General features: G+C 58.6%; 1 protein-coding gene across 4 annotated transcripts in view; it reads right to left on the bottom strand.

The window, feature by feature from the left end:
* Positions 1 to 734: 734 nt before the first annotated feature.
* The window catches only part of RARA (retinoic acid receptor, alpha), a 48,926-nt gene continuing 28,831 nt past the window's right edge, over positions 735 to 20,829 (bottom strand). For 2 of the 4 annotated variants that reach the window (XM_011929838.1, XM_011929837.1), the window contains exons 3-9: positions 9,990 to 10,138; positions 8,538 to 8,679; positions 6,330 to 6,490; positions 5,874 to 6,050; positions 3,865 to 4,069; positions 2,976 to 3,134; positions 735 to 2,380 (exon numbers count right to left, since the gene is read on the bottom strand). In XM_011929838.1, the coding sequence (XP_011785228.1) occupies positions 2,163 to 2,380; positions 2,976 to 3,134; positions 3,865 to 4,069; positions 5,874 to 6,050; positions 6,330 to 6,490; positions 8,538 to 8,679; positions 9,990 to 10,138 (1,211 nt within the window). In that variant the 3' untranslated portion in view covers positions 735 to 2,162. Of the gene's footprint in view, positions 2,381 to 2,975; positions 3,135 to 3,864; positions 4,070 to 5,873; positions 6,051 to 6,329; positions 6,491 to 8,537; positions 8,680 to 9,989; positions 10,139 to 15,663; positions 16,533 to 20,829 lie in introns of those variants that run through there. The other 2 variants (XM_011929839.1, XM_011929840.1) reach the window with 2 other exon arrangements.

The following is a 20,829-nucleotide window of genomic DNA, read 5'->3' on the forward strand; positions in this document are numbered from 1 at the left end:
TTTTTTGGGATGGAATCCTGCTCTGTCACCCAGACTGGAGTGCAGTGGCGTGATCTCAGCTCACTGCAACCTCTGCCTCCCAGGTTCTGCCTCAGCCTCCCGAATAGCTGGGATTACAGGCGCCCGCCACCACGCCCAGCTAATTTTTTTGTATTTTTAGTAGAGACGGTGTTTCACCATGTTGGCCAGGCTGGTTTTGAACTCCTGACCTCAAGTGATCCGCCCACAGCCTCCCAAAGTGCTGGAATTACAGGCGTGAACCACTGCGTCTGGCCTCTTGTTAGGTTTATATGACTCCCTGACCCCAGCTCCTGTGCCATCTGTCATTCCTGCTGTGATGGTCAAGGCTGGACCCAGCCTCTGGCTTCCTAAGGACCAGGAATGTCTAGGGGTGGGTCCGGCTTCCTCCCTCAGACTAGGGGTTCCCTGAAGGTGGGGGCAGCTTTCCTCCTCTCCCCTCCCACTCCCAGACTGGGGCTCCCTGACGTGGGCAGTGTGGATCTCCAGACTGAGGGCTTCCCAAGGGGCAGGACTTTCTCCTTCTCAGCATCTCCAAAGACCCCAGCACAAGGTAAGCCTCAGAAGGCAGCTTGGAAGGGTGCACTGGCCAGCCCCTTGGCCCCAGTGCTCATTCCTGACCATCACAGGCCCAGAGCACATGAGGAAACCCATTCCGAGCCCCCAGCCCAGACGCCAAGAGGAGGGGGTGGAGGCAGCAAGGCTGGAGGCATGTGTAGAATAAATAGAACTTTATTCTTTATCCAGTAGATCTCAGTGGAAAGCCCAACAGTAACAGGTGCACCCATGGGCTCCAGGGGAAGGGGCCCCAACCCCTGGTGGAAGAGGTCAGGGCAGAGCCGGCTCCCCCAGCCAGGGGTGCAGGGGTGAGGGGAGACCCCCTGTAGGCCCGTCCTGCGGGGTAAGGAGGGGGCGCGGGGATGGGACAGGTGAGGGGTGGGGGGCAGGCCAGGGAAATGGAGGAACTCAGGCCAAGTGTGTGTCGGCCCATCTACTGTCCAGTGTGTGTGTGTGTGTGTGTGTGTGTGTGCGCGTGCGCATGTGTGTGGGTGAGTCTGGGGGCCCTGTGGGGGTGCTGGTGGCTGAGGCCGGGGGTGGGGACAGCTCAAGCCCCTGGCCAGCCCCTTCACAGTGGGGGCTGGGGGGCCTGGATGATGTGGGCCCTGACAGGAGGCAGCTCTGCCGAGGAGCTGGGTCTGTGAAAACTCCATGTGTCCTGGGGCCCCTGCTCGGCCCCTGCTCCATGGCTCATGGTGGGTGCAGGCAAGTGCCAAGGCCAGGAGCCTGTCCTTCCAGGGCTACCCCACACCGTCCATACCCAGTGGTCAGGCAGGAGAAAGGGGCTGGCAGCTTCTCCAGCATGAGGGAGGGGAAGGCAGGCCTTGGAAAGTTAGTACTTCACAGTTTTAAAGAGAAAACTGAGGAGGAAAAGGCTGAGGAGGAGAACTGGGGGGCACAGGGACACGAAAGGAGAGTGGGGGCCCCTTCCGAGCCACTCCCTCCCCCGGACCCACCCCCTCCAGCTCTGGATCCAGCTCCCCCCAATACACAGCACAAATTCCTTCAGTATAAATGTGCTTAAAATGAAAATTCTTATTAAAAAAAATCAAAACCAAAAAAATTAAAATAAAAACAAAACCAGCGAGAATTAATACCTGGGGTTGGTACGGCAGGGTATGTACAGGGGGAACCCCCCGCCCCGTCCCACCCCCTCTGTCACCAACCAAGGCAGGGGGGAGGTTGAGGTTCCCCAGCTGGGGAGCAATGGCTTGTGAGTTCTGAGGATGGGGGAGCCAAGTCCTGGCGTTTGCTGGTGATGACGATGTGGTGAGCTGGGCAGAGGGGTGTCCTGATGAACATGAGGCCCCCAGGGGACCCATCCTGAGACCCGGGACCAGGGCCTCACTCAGTTCCCGGCCTCGGCCTCTGACGTCAGCCCAGGCTGTGGGAGCAGGCAGTCCACTGAGGGCCCAGGCCTCTGTCCAAGGAGTTGCTGCCTCCTCCCTGCCCGTCCCCCAGGGAAGGTCCCCAGTACTGCCCGGGAGGACCGGTGGGGGCAGAGCTGGCAGGGGTCACATGGTCGGTAGAAAGGCAGAGAAAAGCCGGGGCGGAGGGCGAGGGCTGTGTCCATGTGGCGTGGGCGGTCACGGGGAGTGGGTGGCCGGGCTGCTTCTGTTGGAGCTGGGGCTGAGGCTGGGGCTACAGCTGCCTGGCGGGGCGGCCAGGCCACCCCCGTCCCGCCCCCCACCCCCCGGTTGTCCGCTCAGAGTGTCCAGGCCCTCTGAGTTCTCCAGCATTTCCTGGATGAGAGGAGGCATGGAGCCCGGGATCTCCATCTTCAGCGTGATCACCCGCTCAGCCCCTGCGGGAAAGGAAGGGGCAGAGGTCAGCACACGGGGCCAGCCCTCCCAGCCCCAGCCCCAGCCCCAGCAAGCCTGGCTCGAGGTGGGAAGATCAATACTACTGATATTAGCTCTTTCTTGGGATTAGTTCTTTGACACGAGCCAGCTCTCTTAGCCCCCAAGTCCAGAGGCTGGTGGCAATGGGGCAAAGTGGTCCTGAACTCTGGTTCCAGGGCCAGACTGCCAGCCTGGGCTGGACACCACGTCCTTCCTTCCTCTATGCTGCGCGCTAGGGATTATCCTGACTCCTCTGTAAACACGATCGTTATCCCTGCCCCTCAGAAGGGAAACTGCAGCTTGGAGCTGTTAAGTGACCCGCACAAGGACACACACCCATGTGTCTGGTTCCAGAACCATGATCTGAACTACCACAAGAAGGTGAGTGACACAGGCAGGCTACCTCGGCACAGTGGAGTCACTAGGGGACCTCGGCCTAGACACAGATGGGGACAGGTGTCGTATTCTCCTGGCACAAAGACACAGGGTGCTGGCTTGGATGTGGGGGCCTGGGCCAGGTGTTGAGGGCCGGCACCCCTCCAGGTCTGGGAGCCTCACCCTTGGCGCTGATGCTTCGCAGGTCGGTGATCTTCATCAGCATCTTGGGGAACATGTGGGGGCGGCTGGGCCTCCGCTTTCGCACGTAGACCTTTAGCGCCTCCAGCAGCGGCTCCTGCAGCATGTCCACGCGGTCAGGCTGCTCCAGGTCCTGGCGGTCTGAGGAAGCAGAGCCAGCCCCTGAGCAGCTGGGAACACAGCTGCACCCCCAGCCTCGGCCACCGGGGGGCGTGCCTGCCCAGGCCATGGAGGAGAACAGCTCGCAGGTGCCTCCCTACACAGGGCAGGGCACAGGGTCTCTGCTGCTGCAGGGGACAGAGGCCCTTAAAAGGGAGCAATGGGCTGAGGGTGGCAGGGTGTCCCAAACCCTCCCTATGAGCCCAGTTCATGGGATGGGACCCCAAATGGGCAGTGTTCCCAGGCAGGCTCCCACTCCCACCTGTTACTTTGGAAACCAGATGAAATGGCAGAAATCACAATAAAACAGCAACTAACAAGCACTGGAGCTCGCTCTGGGCACCTGCACAGTGTGTTACCACCGTAATCCTCCCATCAACCTCATGAGCTAGAGACCGTTCCTGCCCCCACTGTACAGAAACGGAGGCCCAGAGAAGTTCAGCAACCTGCTCAGGGTCATGCATCAGCCAGGAAGTGACCCTGGGAGGTCCGACCCTCAAACCCTCACTCTTAACCTCCCTAGAAGGGGTGTTGCCCAGAAATTGGGAACAGGAGTCCAGGCCCCACACGGCCCCCTTGCTGTGTAGCTGTAGACCAGATCCTGTCCTCTAGAGAGGCCTGACAAGAGGCGGCCTGAAAGAGTTCCCTGGAAGAGACTCTGGGGCTGCACTCCTGCCCCAGGCCCAGCCCCTAGACCCAGGCCCCTGCCCACCTCCGCAGATGAGGCAGATGGCGCTGAGCAGCCCCGTCTCCGCATCATCCATCTCCAGGGGCAGCAGCTGGTTGGCGAAGGCAAAGACCAGGTCGGTGAGGGGGCCGAAGCCAGCGTTGTGCATCTGGGTCCGGTTCAGGGTCAGCCCGTCGGAGAAGGTCATGGTGTCCTGCTCAGGTGTGTACCGCGTGCAGATCCGCAGGATCTGGGTGCAGAGGATGCACGGGTTCAGGGACTGAACCCCACCCACGCCGAGCACTCGGCACCAGCACTCCCGGAGGACCACCTGGCAGGCGGCCAGAGCAATGCTGTCTGATAGAATTTTCTACAATGATGGAAAGGTTCTATGTCTGCACCATCCAGTACCTCAGCCACCAGCCACATGCGTCTATTGAGTACTTGAAATGTGGCTAATGCAATTGAGGAACCGAATTGAGTTTAATTTTAATTAATTTAAATTTAAATAGTCACATGTGGCAAGCAGCTACTGTACTGAACAGTGCAGGTCCAGGTCATCCTGCCTCCATGCAGAGAATTTAGGAACACTGGGCTGCTGCCTACAGCTCCCAGGATGGGGCACACAACAGGTGCTCAGTAAACGTGTATTGGTTTGAACTATGTTGCAGGAACCCAGACTGCACCTCCTACATCCAGGGCGTGGGGACGGGAGCCCCTGCAGGTAGCACAATCTAAACCTCCCACCCATCACCCGCCTCAACATTCAGAGGCATCCACAGGGAAATGACAGTCTGCCAGGCACCATGGCTCACACCTGTAATCCCAACACTTTGGGAGGCCGAGATGGGTGGATCACCTGAGGTCAGGAGTTCAAGACCGGCCTGGCCAACATAGTGAAGCCCCATCTCTACTAAAAATACAAAAATTAGCCAGGCGTGGTGGTGGCCACCTGTAATCCCAGCTACTCAGGAGGCTGAGGCAGGAGAATTGCTTAAGGCAGCGGTTGCAGGCTGCAGTGAGCCGAGATCGTACTACTACACTCCAGCCTGGGTGACAAGAGTGAAACTCCGTCTCAAAAAAGATAAAAATAAAAGGAAATGACAGCCTCGTCAAATCCCACGTTCCCCACCCTGGAGGTGACCAAAAGGGAACAGGTGGACTGAGCCCTTGTCAGGGAGAGCAGGAAGGAGAGCGCTCCCTCCAGCCTAGGTTTTGGCAGTTCCCACTGCCTCTTCCTGCTCCCACCCCCTGCATCCAGCCTCCAGCCCAGTCCACCCTCAGGCTCACTGAGTGCCCGGCAGTCCCCTGAGCTCAGCATGGCCTCACAGCAGCAAGTCTTTCACTTCCTGCTCCTGAGTTAGGGTTACCCTCTCACCTCCCCCTCTACAAACCCCTAGATGTCACCTCCTCTGAGACATCATCCTTCAGGCCCAAGCAGTCATGAGCCCTCCCCCCATCTCCAGGTAGCATTGATCACAGTTTTGCAACCTCTGTTGACTTATCTCTTGCCTCACATGGAAGGTTTCAAGAGTGGGGATGGTGGCGCGTTCACCGCTGGGTTCCTGACACCCAGTTCGAACACTGGCCAGAGGATCCTAGGTGAATCTAATTTTTTGCAGAAACAAGGTCTCACTACGTTGCCCAGGGTGGTCTTGAACTTCCAGCCTCAAGCGATCCTCCTGCCTCACTTGGTCTCCCAAAGTGCTGGGATTACAGGTATGAGCCACTGCGCCTGGCCCCTAGGTGAATCTTTATTATTGGCTAAACGGATGGATGGATGGATGGATGGATGGATGGATGGATGGATGGATGGATGGATATGTGTGTGGGTGAACAGGTGAGCTCCTGCACATCTGGCTGCTAGGTGGCTGAGTGGACAGGGAGATGAGTGGACAGGTGGACATACAGGGAGAGGAAGGGCTGATATTTGGATGGTGGGCATTTGGACAGGTTGACTGCAGACAGACATTTAGGAGGGTGGCTGTCTGGCTAGAAGGCCATCTACCCAGGACACAGGGGCAGTGCCTGGGGGGTAGAGTGCAGACCCTCACCAGGATGTCCAGGCAGGCAGCCTTGAGGAGGGTGATCTGGTCGGCGATGGTGAGGGTGGTGAAGCCGGGCAGCTGCTTGGCGAACTCCACAGTCTTAATGATGCACTTGGTGGAGAGTTCACTGAACTTGTCCCAGAGGTCAATGTCCAGAGAGACACGTTGTTCTGAGCTGTTGTTCTGGGGGAGGAGGGAGAGTGAGGGCCTTCTTCTCTATGGCACCCCTTCTCGGCCTGGCTCCAGCCCCCACAGGCCTGCCCTCTACCCAGCCTTCACTTCCTGGGAGCTCCTTAGGAAGAGGCAGCAGCGGGAGGGAGAAGAGAGGGAAAGGGAGGGATGCAGAGATCCAGCCAGGGGGGAGGAGGAAATGCCTGGCACAAGAAGGGGTGCTGAGAGAGGCCCGTCCTGGCCCTGTGGCCCAGGGCACATCCCTCCCTGCAGGCCAGGGGAAAGCCATACCGTAGTGTATTTGCCCAGCTGGCAGAGCGCAGGGAAGGTTTCCTGGTGCGCTTTGCGCACCTTCTCAATGAGCTCCCCCACCTCCGGCGTCAGCGTGTAGCTCTCCGAGCACTCGGGCTTGGGCACCTCCTTCTTCTTCTTGTTTCGGTCATTTCTCACAGCTGTGGAGGGCAGAGGGGGTTAGAGGGCAGCTGCAGGCTGCTCAGGGCCTCGTCCACCCCCAGCCTGACAGAGAGCTGCCAGCTGCTGAGGAGGTCACCCCGGCTTGTAAACACGCGCACACAGCACGCATTCAAGGGCAGGCAAGGCATCGCCAAGCACTCCAGCCCTCCATGCCCACCCAACCCACACATCAAGTTCGGCCCCAGAAGCCCCATGAGCACAGCTGTGGCCCTGCACACACACCCCCGCAGCCAGCCGAGTGCCGTCCCCCCACGCGTCTACTCCAGCTCACACTCCAGGCGCCGGTGTCTCCCTCCTCGGTGCTCTGCCTCCTCTTTCCCCAGGAAGGTCCTTCTCCCACCTCCACTCACCCAGCCCTCCCAGCTGCAGTCTCCCTGGGGGTCCCTTGGGACTGGCTCTGAGAAGCTCCTGGGGCAAGTGGGGAGTAGGGCTCCCCAGCCTGAGAGTGGGGGGCCCGGCAGGGAGAATCTCTTGGCCCATTAGCTGGGGAGCTGACAAATCACCAGGGGCGCTGAGCCGCACACACCACTCGGCTTTAAAGAAGCGATGGGGTCGTTACCAGCCGATTATCCCAGACACACAATCACTCACAGGGCTGGTGGTGGTGGCTGCTGACGCGGGAGGAAGGGAGGGTGGGGGAGGGGCTCAGGGAGGGGGTAGCGAGGAGGGGGTAGCTGGCATAATTTGGAGATCACTCATGTCGATTCTGCAAATTCAATAAAGTGCAGGGGAGAGAAGGGAGAGGGAGAGGGAGAGTGGGGGGATAATTTGGGAAGAGAAAATTGCAGCTGTGACAAGACGTTTATCATTCGGAAGCTTTAATTCTATTGAAATGGCAGCTGCTCAGCTCCGGGGCACAGAGCAGCCGGGAGAGGGGGAGTTGGCGGTGGGAGAGAGAAGGGGAGTTGGTGGGAGGGAGACGGGGTCCCCACCCTGGTCCTTCTGCCCTGAAAAGAGCAGAAGGTGGCACAAACAGAGGGAGGAGGTGACAGCCCTTAAGCGAAGGGTTCCAGGCTTGTGGGTCAAGTTGTCACCCACTCTTGCAGCAGGACCCACCACTTCCTGGGCTCAGGACAAGGCACCCCCAGCCTCCTGTGGCAGGACACTCCAGTCCCCTCCTTTCCTGTCTGGGGCTCTTCGTCCAACAGTCAGAACCATCTCACCCGTGCCTCCTCCCCACTACCCTCCCCACAAAGGGCTGGGGGTCCTGCAGCCCCCTCCCCCATCCCATCCCCCAAGGCTCAGGCTCCATGGCAACGGCCACGCAGACAAGGAGGCGTCTGTCAGCGTCATTTATCTCTGACATCATCAATCACCGGTCACCAGGGCAACACCCATGATTCAACACAAGAGGGTCTCCCTGTCCAGCCTTTCCTTCCCTCCCTCCATCAGGCCTCAGCTGAACCCAAAGTGGAAACCCCGTTTCCTCTGGGATCTGAGAAGTCCCAATTCTTTCTTCCAACTCTGGATCCCAGGCTTAACTAGACAATGGCTTCTGGATCCTTGTGCCAGCCCTTCCACTCCCCCAATACACACGTAAGTCCAGCCAAGCACCCCTCAGAATTCAAGCCCCTCCCCTAAGACTCACAATCAGAAGGGACTAACTATGCCTCTGAGCCCCACCCCAAAGCCAAGCAAGGCCTGGAAGAAAGCCATCCTGGAGCAAGCACACATGCACACATGCGCAAAAGCACACACAGCCAGACGCGCAGAAACAGGAACGGTTACACACACACGGTCCTGGAGCACAGACCTGCCCATGCACACACAGCCAGACGCACAGAAACAGGAACGGTTACACACACGGTCCTGCAGCACAGACCTGCCCATGCACACACAGCCAGCCAGACTTGCAAACAGGTCCTTGCAGCTACACACAAACCATCCTCAACCGTGAGCCCGCACACCACGGCATGCGTGTTCATGCATGTGCACACACATCCACAGAGCTCTGCTCCCTTGGTCTTTAGGAGCACCTGAGGCCCCAGCTCAGGCGGGATTCGGCTCTTGCCCCATGGCACTCACACTCCTTGGACATGCCCACTTCGAAGCACTTCTGCAGTCGGCAGTACTGGCAGCGGTTCCGGGTCACCTTGTTGATGATGCAGTTCTTGTCCCGGTGACACGTGTACACCATGTTCTTCTGGATGCTGCGGCGGAAGAAGCCCTGGGTATGGAGGGGAGGGAGTCAGGTTGTCCACACCCACAGTGGGAGCAGTGCCTGGCTACAGCCTCAGTCTAGGGGAGGAGGGCCAGGCCAGCTGCTACCCCCAAGCCTTTGCCCATCGCCTACCTGAGCAGGCCAGAAAAGCTGGGGAGAATGATCCACCTAAAAGGATCCTCCTCAGGAGAATCCCAGTACCCGCCTCAACGCCGCAGGATGGGCAGGAGTCTTCCCCCAACCCACAGCACACATTTGACTCCTCCCTTCCAGGGAAAGGACCTCAGGGCTGCTGGTGAGTCAGAAAGAGGAAGACATGGGGCTAACTGGGAAGCAGCCAGGAATCTGGAACCCACAGCCCTGAACTCAGAACACAGGAAGAGAAGACAAGCCCGAAGAGGCCAGGAGGCAGATACACGGGCTGGCCAGAGAAATGGAGGCGAACACACACACGCACGCAGGAGCAAGGCAGAAAGACGCGAGTTCACCGAGACAGGCGTGCGCCGGCCCATCTCAGACACAGACCCAGGCTGGCCAGGGGCTCCACATATAGGCTGACCAGAGGGACAGGCGGACAGATGAAGAAGAGACCAGGAGCAACCAGACAGGACAGGCAGACACACAGCCTGAGGCCTTGCGCTTTGCCCTTGACCTCTGTCCCACACCTGGGGATAGCTACTCCAGGCTGAAGAGCAGCCCAGAGCTGCAAGGCCCAAAGCTGTGCAGATTCTGAGCCCCAATATCTGCAGGAAGAAACGCACACAGAGGCTCAGGCCCCAGGGAAAGGAGGAGAAGCTGGGCACAGGGCTGCTAAGGACCGGGTACACCTGCACCCTGACACCTAACGTGAGGGTGGGGAAATTCAGCCAGACACCGGGGAGCCCACAGCCCGGGCACCTGAAGGGGAAGCCAAGGCACGGTGCCTGCTCCTAACTGCCTCCTGCCAGGCTGCCATGGTGAGGTTCAGGCAGGGCCGCCGAGGGAGGCCTCCTGGGTCCCCAGCCAAGAGCCAGTCGGCAGCCAGCTCACCATGGCAACCTGGGCAGCGGTGGCAGAGCAGGCATACGCCCTGCCAGCTGGAGGATGGAGAAAGGGAAAGGAGCTGAGGCAGGAGGGGACCTCTGGTTTGAGGGAGCCCTGCACATTTGTCGGGGAGGACCTATGGTAGGTGTCCCTGCTTGTTGCCAACTTCCACAGAGAAACAGCAGCAACTTCAGGGATACCCCCCACCCCAACTGCACACTCCCAGGACACGGAAGTGGGGATATCCCCCTGACCTCATCAAGTTGTCCTTCCCAGTGACCCCTTCAACTCACCTTGCAGCCCTCACAGGCGCTGACCCCATAGTGGTAGCCTGAGGACTTGTCCTGACAGACAAAGCAAGGCTTGTAGATGCGGGGTAGAGGGGGCGGTGAGGGAGGGCTGGGCACTATCTCTTCAGAACTGCTGCTCTGGGTCTCAATGGCTAGAGAGAGAAGAGGGGAGGGGCAGTTAGAGACCTAGGTCGCCATCCTTAGTACCAAGCTCCACCCTACCTCACAGTCCCTCCTAAGAGCTTCTCCCAGCCTCACCACTGCTGGCAGGATTCAAGTCTTAAGAAAACTGGGACTCCCCAGCCAGACTCAGGGAAGGAGGCTGCCAATGAAGCCTCCAGCGCCCCATCACTCCTCCGGATTCCTAGGACCCACACCTTCAAAACCACAAAGAGACAATGATAAACCATCAGATTTGTATGTGTGCCGTGACTGTGCTTGGGGAGTAGGGATGGGGGTCACCCTGATTCTAAAGCTCTTGCCCCTGGGCGGCCTGGCCCCGTTCTCCCCCGAGTTAGGAAGGAGTTAAGGCTTGAAGAGGAGGGAGGGAAGAGGACACAAGCCGGGGGCAGAGGAAACTGGGGTCAACAGGATATTCAAAGCCGGCCACTCCCCCGCCCCCTCTGCTTCCGCTCCCCCATCCACCCCATTCTGCCAGCAGCCACAGCCCCTCCTCCACCCAAACAATCCCAGGGCCAGAGACCCAAGGCAGGGGGTGCAAACAAGAGTCACAAATACTGGGCAGAGCAGGAGGTGACTCCCTGAGATAGGCAGGGAGACACCCTGAATACAGGGAGAAGAGTCCCCGGGGCCCCAGAATCCCACCATTCTGGGTACGCCCCATCTGGGGAGAGATGGCATGACAAAGGGGGTCTGTTCCCATCAATGCTCTGTCTGTCTGGCCTCAATACCATGTCCGGGTTACTACCCCTCCCCTTCTGTTATTCAGCTCCAAGAGGGCAGCCAGGAGGGGTGACCCAGACAGCAGGGGCAGCCCTCACTGGCCAAATCCTCCCCAGTGCCTGGCTCCATGCCCACCCATCACTGTAGGCAGAACAGGGCTGGGTTGGGCAGGGGCTCTCTGTGTCCAAAGCCTGGGCAGCTAAGAGTGTTGGGTGCAAGATAAGAACTCTGACTGAGGCAATCCCAGATTCCCAAGGGGCCACCCAGCATCGTCCTGAGGCCCCCACCATGTTCAAGTCCACTTGTCCAGGGCCAAGGATGGACAAGGATGCCTCCCTAAGTAGACAGATCCCTGCCTCCTCCCATATTCCACAGTCCTACTGAGCCCTACCCCAAACTCCAGCACATGAGACTGGCTGGCATTTAAAGGTGCCCACAGTGCCTGGCCCAAGCACCTTACCGACATGAGTCACATGGCCCCAAATCACATGGCCCTAAAGTTGGGGCACAGGGGAAGGAAGCATGGGAACACCAGGGGCTGACGCTGTGCTACCACCCTCCGCCCTTACCTGCAGACACAGGGGGAGCTGCTAGGCGGCTGATGACAGGGAACTAGGCCAACAACCTCGGCAGGCCTTTCCTGGCTCTTAGTAGTACCTGGGCACCACTTCCTGGCCAGCCTGGCTAACCAGCACTGCTATGGCCCCCCATCCCCATCCCCTTCCCTGCCCCGAGACCAGCCTGCAGCAATGGGACAGTTGATGCCCACACCGCCCCCAGCCCAGTAGATTCTCTCCTGACCTTTTGCAGGCCATCTCCCTCATCTCCCTCCCCCATCTCCCTCCCCGCCACCCCCCCATCTGCTCCTCACCCCAACACCAACTGACTGCCCTGGCCTGGTTTTCTCCCACCTCATTCTCCCCAGGCCAGACAAGCAAATCAGACAGGCTGAGAGGCCTGAGAACAGCTGCTGGGGGGTGGGGGGCGGGGTTGGGGGGCCTGGGTGAGGCCAGGAGGCAGAAGGGGTGAGCCACAAAGGAGTCCTTTGTTGTGCTAACTTTTTCCAAGACGTAAAAGCAGTAACAATAGACAATCCAGACTGGTGGGGGGAGGGGGATCAAGGGCAAGGGGGTATGTGGAGGGCTGGGGGGGACCATGGTCTAGAATCTTGGTGAGCATTCCGACAAGCAGAGGGAGAAGGCACTGACCTCCCCACCCCTCCTAATCCACCGTTTGCCCTGGGCCCCGCCTCTCCCAAGGCCCCACTTCTAAAACGAAACAGACTGGAGAGGGAGAAAGGACTGAGGGAGGTTTGGGGTACAGAGTGGGGTGTCAGGAGGGGAGCTAGGGCATGGGGAGTCATGGGGGATACCAGAATGAGGGGTAAACAGCTCTAAGGCCTGGGACAGACCAGAGGGCAAAGACCCATAAAAACATGGAGCTAAAGCAAAGTCCAACAGAGGGTGTTTACGGAACTGAAAGAATGTGCTTTTTAAAATTATTTTTTGGCAGAATGGGAGAGATGACCAGAGGCGAGGACTGCAGTTTAGGCTAGGCAAGGCCTCCTTTTAGCCTACCCAATGGCAGCTTGGCTGCCTTGGAGGCTGTAACATAGCCTGCCCCTACCTCCAGCACATCCCCACCTGTCACCCAGGTAACCCAGCTCTGAGGTTTCCCTGCTCTGCCCTTTGAGCCCAGAGCTCGAGGCCCCACCTCCCCAGGCCTCCAGCCAGCAACCCAAGGAGGTGAGGTACAAGGACCAAGGCGGAGGTGTGGGGGACTCCGGAATCCTCACAACCTCTCCAAGAGTTAGGACACAGCCGTAACTCCCTGCACACACAGGTGGGGCCGGGAGGGACACCAACGCGGGAGGGATTACCCGGGCCTGGCCCCTCCCTGCTGACCTCCCTCCCCAGAGGCCCAGCCCACCAATCTCTCCTCTTCCTGCAAAAGGACTCAGGCTAGAGAACCACACCTTCTCGGCTCAAAGTTCCAGCGCCCCACAGAGGACTGGAACTGACCCAGGAAGCCAGGCGTCCCCTCCCGCCGACGCTGCCAGGGTGCCCCTCCCTCGCTCCCCATTCTGGTAGGGCGGGCGGCGCAGAGCGCTCCACTCCAGATTCCCCACGCCCCCGAGCCGTTCGCAGGCTCGCACAAGGGGCCGGTTTCCTGGAGGAGATCAGCAGGAAATCAGCCGGGCCCCCGGCCAGCGGCTCCCCTCCCAATCCAGCTGGCGCCCGCTCCTCCGCAGCTCCCCTCGCAGCCCCTGGGGACGGTTGGGGAGGGGGCGTAGGGCCCTCTGTACCGCCCTTCCTCCTCCCGGGGAGAGGCGGGGGTAGCTCTGGTTGTACCGCAGCAGCGGAAGAAGGCCCCTAGACCAGCGGCCGCCTGATAAGCATCTCCCCCTCCCCCAACTACGGGCATCCACGTGCTTCACATTCTTGGACGTCTGGGAGCGGGCGGAGGTGTGAGTGGCGGAGATTGGTGGGAGACAGATGGGGAGCCACATCCTGTACACCCCCCTTGTCCTCTAATGCACCAAAATGGGGGCTCTGGGGAGGGAGGCAAGGTCCCTAGGACCCTGCAGAACCCAGGAGGCCACCTCCTCCCACAGCCAACCTGCTCTTCCCACCTTCAGTGGCAGTGAAGGGGGCAGTGGAGCATTCCCCAAGAGGGGGCTGGAGGCGGCTCCAGTCACCAGAGGGCTTCCACACACCCAAGGGGTCCCTTCCAAGGTGGGGGCGTTGGCCCCACATATTCTAGATGGAGTCTAGTTGCCACCCTCAGACTCCAGGTCCTTCCTGTGCTTCAAGGCAAGCCCCCAGACCCCCATCACTGCCAGCCTCACAGCCTCAGGACCCGAGTCCACTGAGACCTCACTGACTTATACGCACACCCACGCTCAGACTATGGGAACTGGGAGCCCAGGTCTCTAGGTCTACTACCCCACCCCAGCACGGGTGTGGGGACAGGTCCCCACTTCCCCATGTCCAGTGGTTTAGGGGAAGCAAGGCTCACCAGTACACTGCCTGTCCTACTCTCTGTGATCCTCCTCCCCCTCCAGTTCTGGGCCAGGAAGAGCTGAGCTGTCCCCATGGGCTAAGAAGAGACAGGGGCTGGAGCCCAAGGTCTCACATCCCAGCTTCTCTCCAGCCCTCTGGAGAAGGTGGCCAAGGCAGTGGAAGGGGTGACTCTGGCAGCCCTGCCCCAACTATCCCCCTAGGGGAGGGGGGTCTTGCTCCAGCACTGGGAGAATGAGAAAAAGGGTCCTAGAGTCATCCTCTCACTCTCTCTTCCTCCAAAGTCAACGGTCGCTCGATACCCTCCCTCCAGTGTCTACAGCCACACAGCAGATTCAGCCCTGGAGGCAAAGGTTGGGGGCAGGACAATAGGAAAAGCTGGGATAGAGGTGGCTCTGGGAGGGCAGAGGTGGGCTGTCTGTCCATCTCAGGTCTCCCTTCTCCGAGCAAGAAGGGCTTCAGATGGGGTAAGTCCTTTGCCCTTCAACCTTCTCCAATCTGCCAGGCCCCTCGAGACCCACTCCACCCCTCCTCCCTGGCAGGCAGGAGGGAGGCAGTAGGTCCAGGAAGGTGGGAGATCCTCCAGGGAAGAGCTTCCCCTCCAGTGAAGAGCCCAAAGCCCAGTAGGGGAAGAAACCTGAGCCATCTAACAATAACCCACCTTGCGCCTGCTCCCGCCCACCCAGTGTACACTGCCTCACGGCTGTGCAGGAAAATGCCCAGGTGTACACCCTGGTGGGCCGAGCTCCTGAGTGTGCACAGAGCCCTTCCTCCCAGAGGAGCTTGCACCCAGGCAGGGGGCAACAAGAAGACAAGGTGACCAGGCTGCCAGGATGCTAGGATTCTCATATCAGTGCCCCTCTTAGGAAGGGACAGCCCAGGACCTGGCCCTATCCCCAAGTGAAGTCAGGGTAACAAAAGGACTTGCTGGCGGAGCTGGGAAGGGATGCAGTCCTCATTTCCAGAGCAGCCCCAGACCCACAAAAACAAACTCATCCCCCAGAGAACAAACCGGATTAGGATTAGGGGGAGAGGGATTCTTCTCACCAGAGCAGCTTCTCCCCTCCACTCCTGGGGATGAAAGCCTCAAAGATGACAGCCAAGTGTCTGGAGCCAGGACAACACTCCCACAAGGACCCAGTGCCCCTTGCCAAGATGGAAGGTTTGGGTGGCAGACGGGTGTCTAATGAAGTTGCCCCTTTCTGCCACACCCCACTGTCAATACCAAAGACATCGAGGGCTCCCCTGACACCCACTCTAATGACACAAGAGCAAGGGCTGGGGGCAGCAGCTGTCGCTCAGGAAGGGGCGCTCCCTCAGGCTTTGGCATGTGTGGGATCTGGGGAGGGGGCCCCTCCCCCGGGAGCAGACAAACCCACATAGACAGGACCTTTACCCCACCCTCCAGCCTGCTGCGAAGCTACAGGATTCCAGGCAAGAAGATATCAACTGGGGGCAAGGGGCTTGGGCTTCATTTCTCCTGGAAGAAGTGAAACAAGAGATGAAGGAATGTTTCTTGAAAGAAGGAACCCTCAAAGTTTCTCAGCCCTAATCTAACAGAAATTGCACTCAGGGTTACCGGGAAGGGGAGTGCTGGGGGGAGGGTTCAATTGTCCGGCAACCGCAACATGGATTAAGTGAAAGGTAGAGACAAGACCTCCACTACACCCCGGACTCTCACGCCCGAGTGGTAGTGGAAGCCCTACCGCCCACTCCCACCCCCTACAACAGCAGAGGGAGAGGCCGGTACGTACAGTGGTTTGAGCCATTCCAAAGCGGAGTCCGTAGCGGGGTGGAGTACGGACCCGGGGCGGGGAGCCCCTTCTCTGGGAGCAAACAGGCCCGGTTCTGGTTATAGAAATCCACCACTAGGAAGGGGTTAGGGGTGGGACCCCCCACTTCTACACTCTCGTACATCTTCCCCCTCGAAGGCAAGAGGTCCGAGCTGGGAAGTCCTGCGCGCCGCCCCCGTCACTCAGCCGGCGGCGCCATCCGAGCAGAGCAGCTGGGGGCTAGGAGACGTCTCCTCGCCCCGACTGGTGACCCAGGCAGGGGGGCGCCCCCTGCCCTTAAGTCCCCGCGTCAAAGTCCGCCGGCCGCTCCGCCAGTCCCGGTGAAAAGCGGGGAAGTTGTGTGTGCTGGAAGCGGGGGTCCCTCGGCTCTCCCAGGGAAGCCTGGCGGGGCCCGGGAACTCAGCGGCTTCACCTCGAGGGGACTCCCGTCTAGAGTCTCGTGGCGTCCGAGGCAGAGTACCGCGGCTCCCCAACTCCGCAGGCCGGGGGCGGGATCAGCGCGGGGCGGGGGTCAACGAGCACTTCCTCCTCCCCGCCGGGGATCCGGGGCTTCTCCAGGCATTCTCCGTGGCAAGGATTCCGGGTGGGGGTGGGGATCCCGCACGGTTCCACCTCCGCCAGGACAGCGGCAGCCGGCGACTCGCTCGGTCTCCGGTGTTGCGCGCCACGGCCCCCCCAACCCCAGCTCTGCGCGCCCCCTCCCCTCCGGGTGCCACCCCCTTTCCTCCGCCCCGCCCCGTCCAGGCACCGCCCCTGTTTTAACCCATTCCCATCGGGTCCGGCTGCAGTGGGAGAAACGCAGGGAACCTAGAGGGAGAGGCGGCATGGGGACGGGCGAGTAGGGGCAGCCTGAGAAGGGGGAGGAGAGGAGAGGAGAAGGAAGGAGGAAAGGTACCAGAGGAGGAGTACACAGAGTACCGAGGCAGGCCGAGTACAGGGAGAGGAGGGGGCTGCAGTGGGAACAAGGACGGAAGAGAGGCAGGCGTCTTCCCTTGTCCCAGTTCCGGCTCCCAGGCTCCCCCAAGGTTTGGTCAGTCCCTGGCCGAGCGAAGCCGTGGTGGAGGAGGTGGTGGGGCGGGGAAGAGGGGGGTGGTCCCGGTGTCCTCCCCTTAACACACACCCCCACCCAAGCCGGGCCTCATTTGCCTAATGCAATGCGGCTGAACTCTCGCTGAACTCGCCTGGCGGCGCCTCACCTCCAAGTGACCCACCCACCGCTGCCCGTGACATCACCCGCTCGCCAGCCCGCCCGCGGGGCTCGCCCGCCAGCCCCCTGCCCGGCCGGACCGGGCCACCTCCCCCCTCCCCCGGAGACGCTGAGAGCGGTGGCAGGAGGCGTAGGGCCGGGGCGCGCGGGGCCAAGTGTTTGGCACCCGGGTGTGACATGGTGCAGCTCGGACGCTGTGTCGGAATGAGACACCGGCTTGTGTCATTGTCTGTGACATCATGTGTGACTACGGCCGCCGGAACCCGACGCGGCAGCGCGAGTGCTGTTGGCACAAACACAAGCAGAGAGGGCTGTCCTCCCCACGCTCTGCGTGCTTCCGGCGAGCAAAGCCCCGCCCAGGGTGTCTCCCAGCTGGGGAACCAGTATCGGCCCCTGGTGCACTGTCCAGCTCTGGAGAGATAAAAGGAGGAGCTGTTGCCTTCCAGTTGACTGCTTCATCCTGGAAACCCTTGGGATGCACATTTCACTGGAAGAAAGACCTAACTTGGGCAGGTCCCTAGAAAGAGGGGATACCCCTGGAGGAGCTGGTATCCTATTACCCCCACTCTCTAAAAGGAAGGGTAGAAATGTACATGCTACCCAAGGATATTCTTCTAGAAGAAGCCTGGCTCTTTATGTATGTTGTCATTTTATCCTCACAGCAACTCCAAGAGATAAGTTTTACAAATAAAACAGGTCTTAGCAAGGCTATGTGGGTTGTCCAAGATCACATTACTAATAATAAAGAGTAGAGCAGGTATTTGAACTTCCTGCTGCCAAAGCCCATGTTCTTACCAAGCTAGGCTGATTCAAGGTATTTTTCTGAGCACTTTCCACGTGGACACCCTGGGGAACGTGCCCTTGTAGACCTTAGGGAGCAACAGCCATTAGGCAAATAATCACTATATACCCACACAATTGCAAACTGAGATAAATGGTATTATGCTCTGGAGAATTAACATAGGTACCTAATTTAGGTTGAACTAAATTAGGGAAGAAGTCAAATAAAACAGACCTACCATAAGAGAAAGTTTATAAGTTAATCAGGCAAAGAATAGAAAGGGGTGTAGTTCCAGTTAAAGGGTGAGTCTGTGCAAAGGCCCTGGGGATATAGAAGTTGGTGAGTTCATTGAAGGAACTGGCAGAAGGCTAGGATGATGGAGCATAAAATTCAAAAGGAAAAGGTACACAAGATCAGGCTGCAGAGGTGGGCTCAGGCCAGACCAGGGGGGCTTATAGGCCTCAATAAGGCTTTTGGATTTTATCCTAAATACAAGGAAAAACCATAGAAAGGTTCCAAGCAAAGGAAAGGTAAGATCAGATTTACAGTGTAAAAAGATCTTTCCAGCAGTTGTGTGAAGAATGGATTATAGGAGGGCAAGAGAGACCAGGTAAAAGTTACTGCAGCAGTCCAGACAGCAGACAAGGGTGACTTGGCCTAGGAAACTAGAAGTGCTGATGGACAGAGGAAGGTGGATTCAATAGATGTTTTAAAGGTGGTACAATCAACGTGCGGGGGTGGGGTAGGGGAGTATGGTAAAAGAGGTAGCCAAGAGACTTGTGTGTGGCTTATGCATCAATGAAGTTCCTGAGACTGCAAAGCAGAGAAGTGCACTGGGCTGCTCGACAGGTGGGTGTGGGGCCCTGAAGTGCAGTCAGGGCTGCAGATGGAATGCTGGGGTCTGGGGGCAGGTATGCAAATATTGACAGTGGATGAGACTAATGGGGAAGAGGACGGAGTGCTTCCATGCCCTTGGGATCTTTCAAATGATGGAGCAAGGCCCTGTGCTCACAGCTGCAAGGTGCTAAGGGACCTAAGACTCTGTCCCTGCCATCAAAGACTTTGTGGTCAGGAAAAGATGTCCCGAATGGTTATAGCTCATGGCAGGAACGGGAGAAGCAACTTCATGGTAGAGAGATGAGTGTTGTTAAAAAATAAATAAGGACGCAGAGGCATTCTAAGTAGGGAGGCAGAGTGTGGCAAGGAAGGGGGAACATCTGTGAAGATTTCTGGGAAGAGGCGGCATTCAAGATGTTCCTTGAAGGATAGATAGGATTTCCGGAGCTCGAGAGGAGAAATTAGGGCAAGAGGCCCGTTCTGGGCAACCGCAAGGTCATGGGGCAGGTCAGAGCAGAACACAGTGTCCTGGGGCAGTGGGAGAAGTGGGAAACAAGGAAGGCTCTGGCCCGCAGCTGGGGTTGGGGGCCTCCGGTGGCAGCTGTCTGCAGGCCTGGGGCCCCATCCTGCTCAGCCTTATCCCTCCCCCAGCTCCCTCTCAGGGCTTTGCATTTAGTAAGCCCTCAGCAGGTGTGGGCTGAACTGGCCCCCACTTGTGCCAGGCAGGGCCCCCTCCTTTCCCCAACCCCATCTGGAGGGGACAACAAACAGGAAATCATGAGGCCCAGTGCCAGGTGGACACTGGGTCCCAGTACAGAGTGGTGCCATCCCCCAAGACAGTGCCCAGCTCTACCCTGCCCCTCACTATCACAGCCTTGCTGGGTACGTGAAACTCACCAAGGGCCTCAGCAGGAAGCGGGCAACCATGGCCTAACAGCAACTCGCCCAGCCAGGGAGAGATTAGAAGTTTTGCTTTTTTTTTTTTTATTTTTATTTATTTATTTGAGACAGAGTCTCGTTCTGTCACCCAGGCTAGAGTGCAGTGGTGTGATCTCGGCCCACTGCAACCTCCATCTCCCAGATTCAAGCAATTCTCATGCCTCAGCCTCCCAAGTAGCTGGGATTACAGGCGCACACCAGCATGCCCAGCTAATTTTTGTATATTCTGTAGAGATGGGGTTTTGCTGTTGCCCAAGGGTGGTCTCGAACTCCTATGCTCAAGCAATCCTCCCACCTTGGCTTCCTAAAGTGCTGGGATTACAGGTGTGAGCCACTGTGTCCAGCCAGAAGTCTTGCTTTAAGGAGGAGGAAACATTTGGAGAGAGCTTGGGTGACCTGCCCAAGGCCACACAGGAAGAACTGTGCTCTAAGACTCCTGCCCATGGAGGGCCCTTGGTCTGTGTGCTGGTTGAGGTTTCCAGCAACCCAGAAGTCAAAATGGGGAGGGGAGCACCTCTATTTCTGACAGTCAAAGGTTGAGTGGTCTCCAATCTACCCTGGGAGGCCCAATCCCTGGCTGTGCCCCAACTCCACAGAGGAGGAGGAGGAAGAAGGCACTGCCCCAAAATGACTTAGAGATGGGAACCACTTCCTCTTCCCACAGACACTACTCCCTCAAAGGGCAGTCAGACCTGCACTGGTACAGCCCCATAGGCGACACATCTCTCGGCACGGGGTAGAGACAACACCTCGGCCCTGACCCATCTAAAAGGAAGACGGGCTTCCTTCCCTGAGTCCCCTCCCCCTGTCCATGCTGGGATCTTGTCCAGAGGGAATCTGTGCATTATCTTTGCTGGGAGATAAAAGGTGAGGGACCCCATTTTCATTAAAAACTCCATGTCATGGTCTTTTGCCTGACTCTACATTTCAGACTCCAAAAAGGGCACTGCTAGGCAGCACTCCCTCTGCCTGGGCTGTCCCTCCGCCTGGGCTGTCCCTCCTATTGTCCAGGGAAAGAGTGGGAAGCAGGGAAGATGCACAGACTGCAACAGGGAGGAAGTGGCAGAGCAGAGGAAGGAGGGAAGGACACAACCTCCTCCTTTCTGGGCTCACCCAGACCCTCGGGCATTCTCCAGTCTCTAGGCATATGAAGCAAATATGCAGCCAGCCTCTTGGGGCTCCCATCCTCAGCTCCTCTGTTGATGGCTTGCAACTTCTTTGCTTCCATCCACAAATTGAAACAAATTAAGAATAAGAACTGTGGCTTTTGGCCGGGCATGGTGGCTCAAGCCTGTAATCCCAGCACTTTGGGAGGCCAAGACGGGCGGATCACGAGGTCAGGAGATCGAGACCATCCTGGCTA

Source organism: Colobus angolensis, unplaced genomic scaffold (assembly GCF_000951035.1).
Source record: "Colobus angolensis palliatus isolate OR3802 unplaced genomic scaffold, Cang.pa_1.0 Scaffold83, whole genome shotgun sequence".
Lineage (NCBI taxonomy): Eukaryota > Metazoa > Chordata > Mammalia > Primates > Cercopithecidae > Colobus > Colobus angolensis.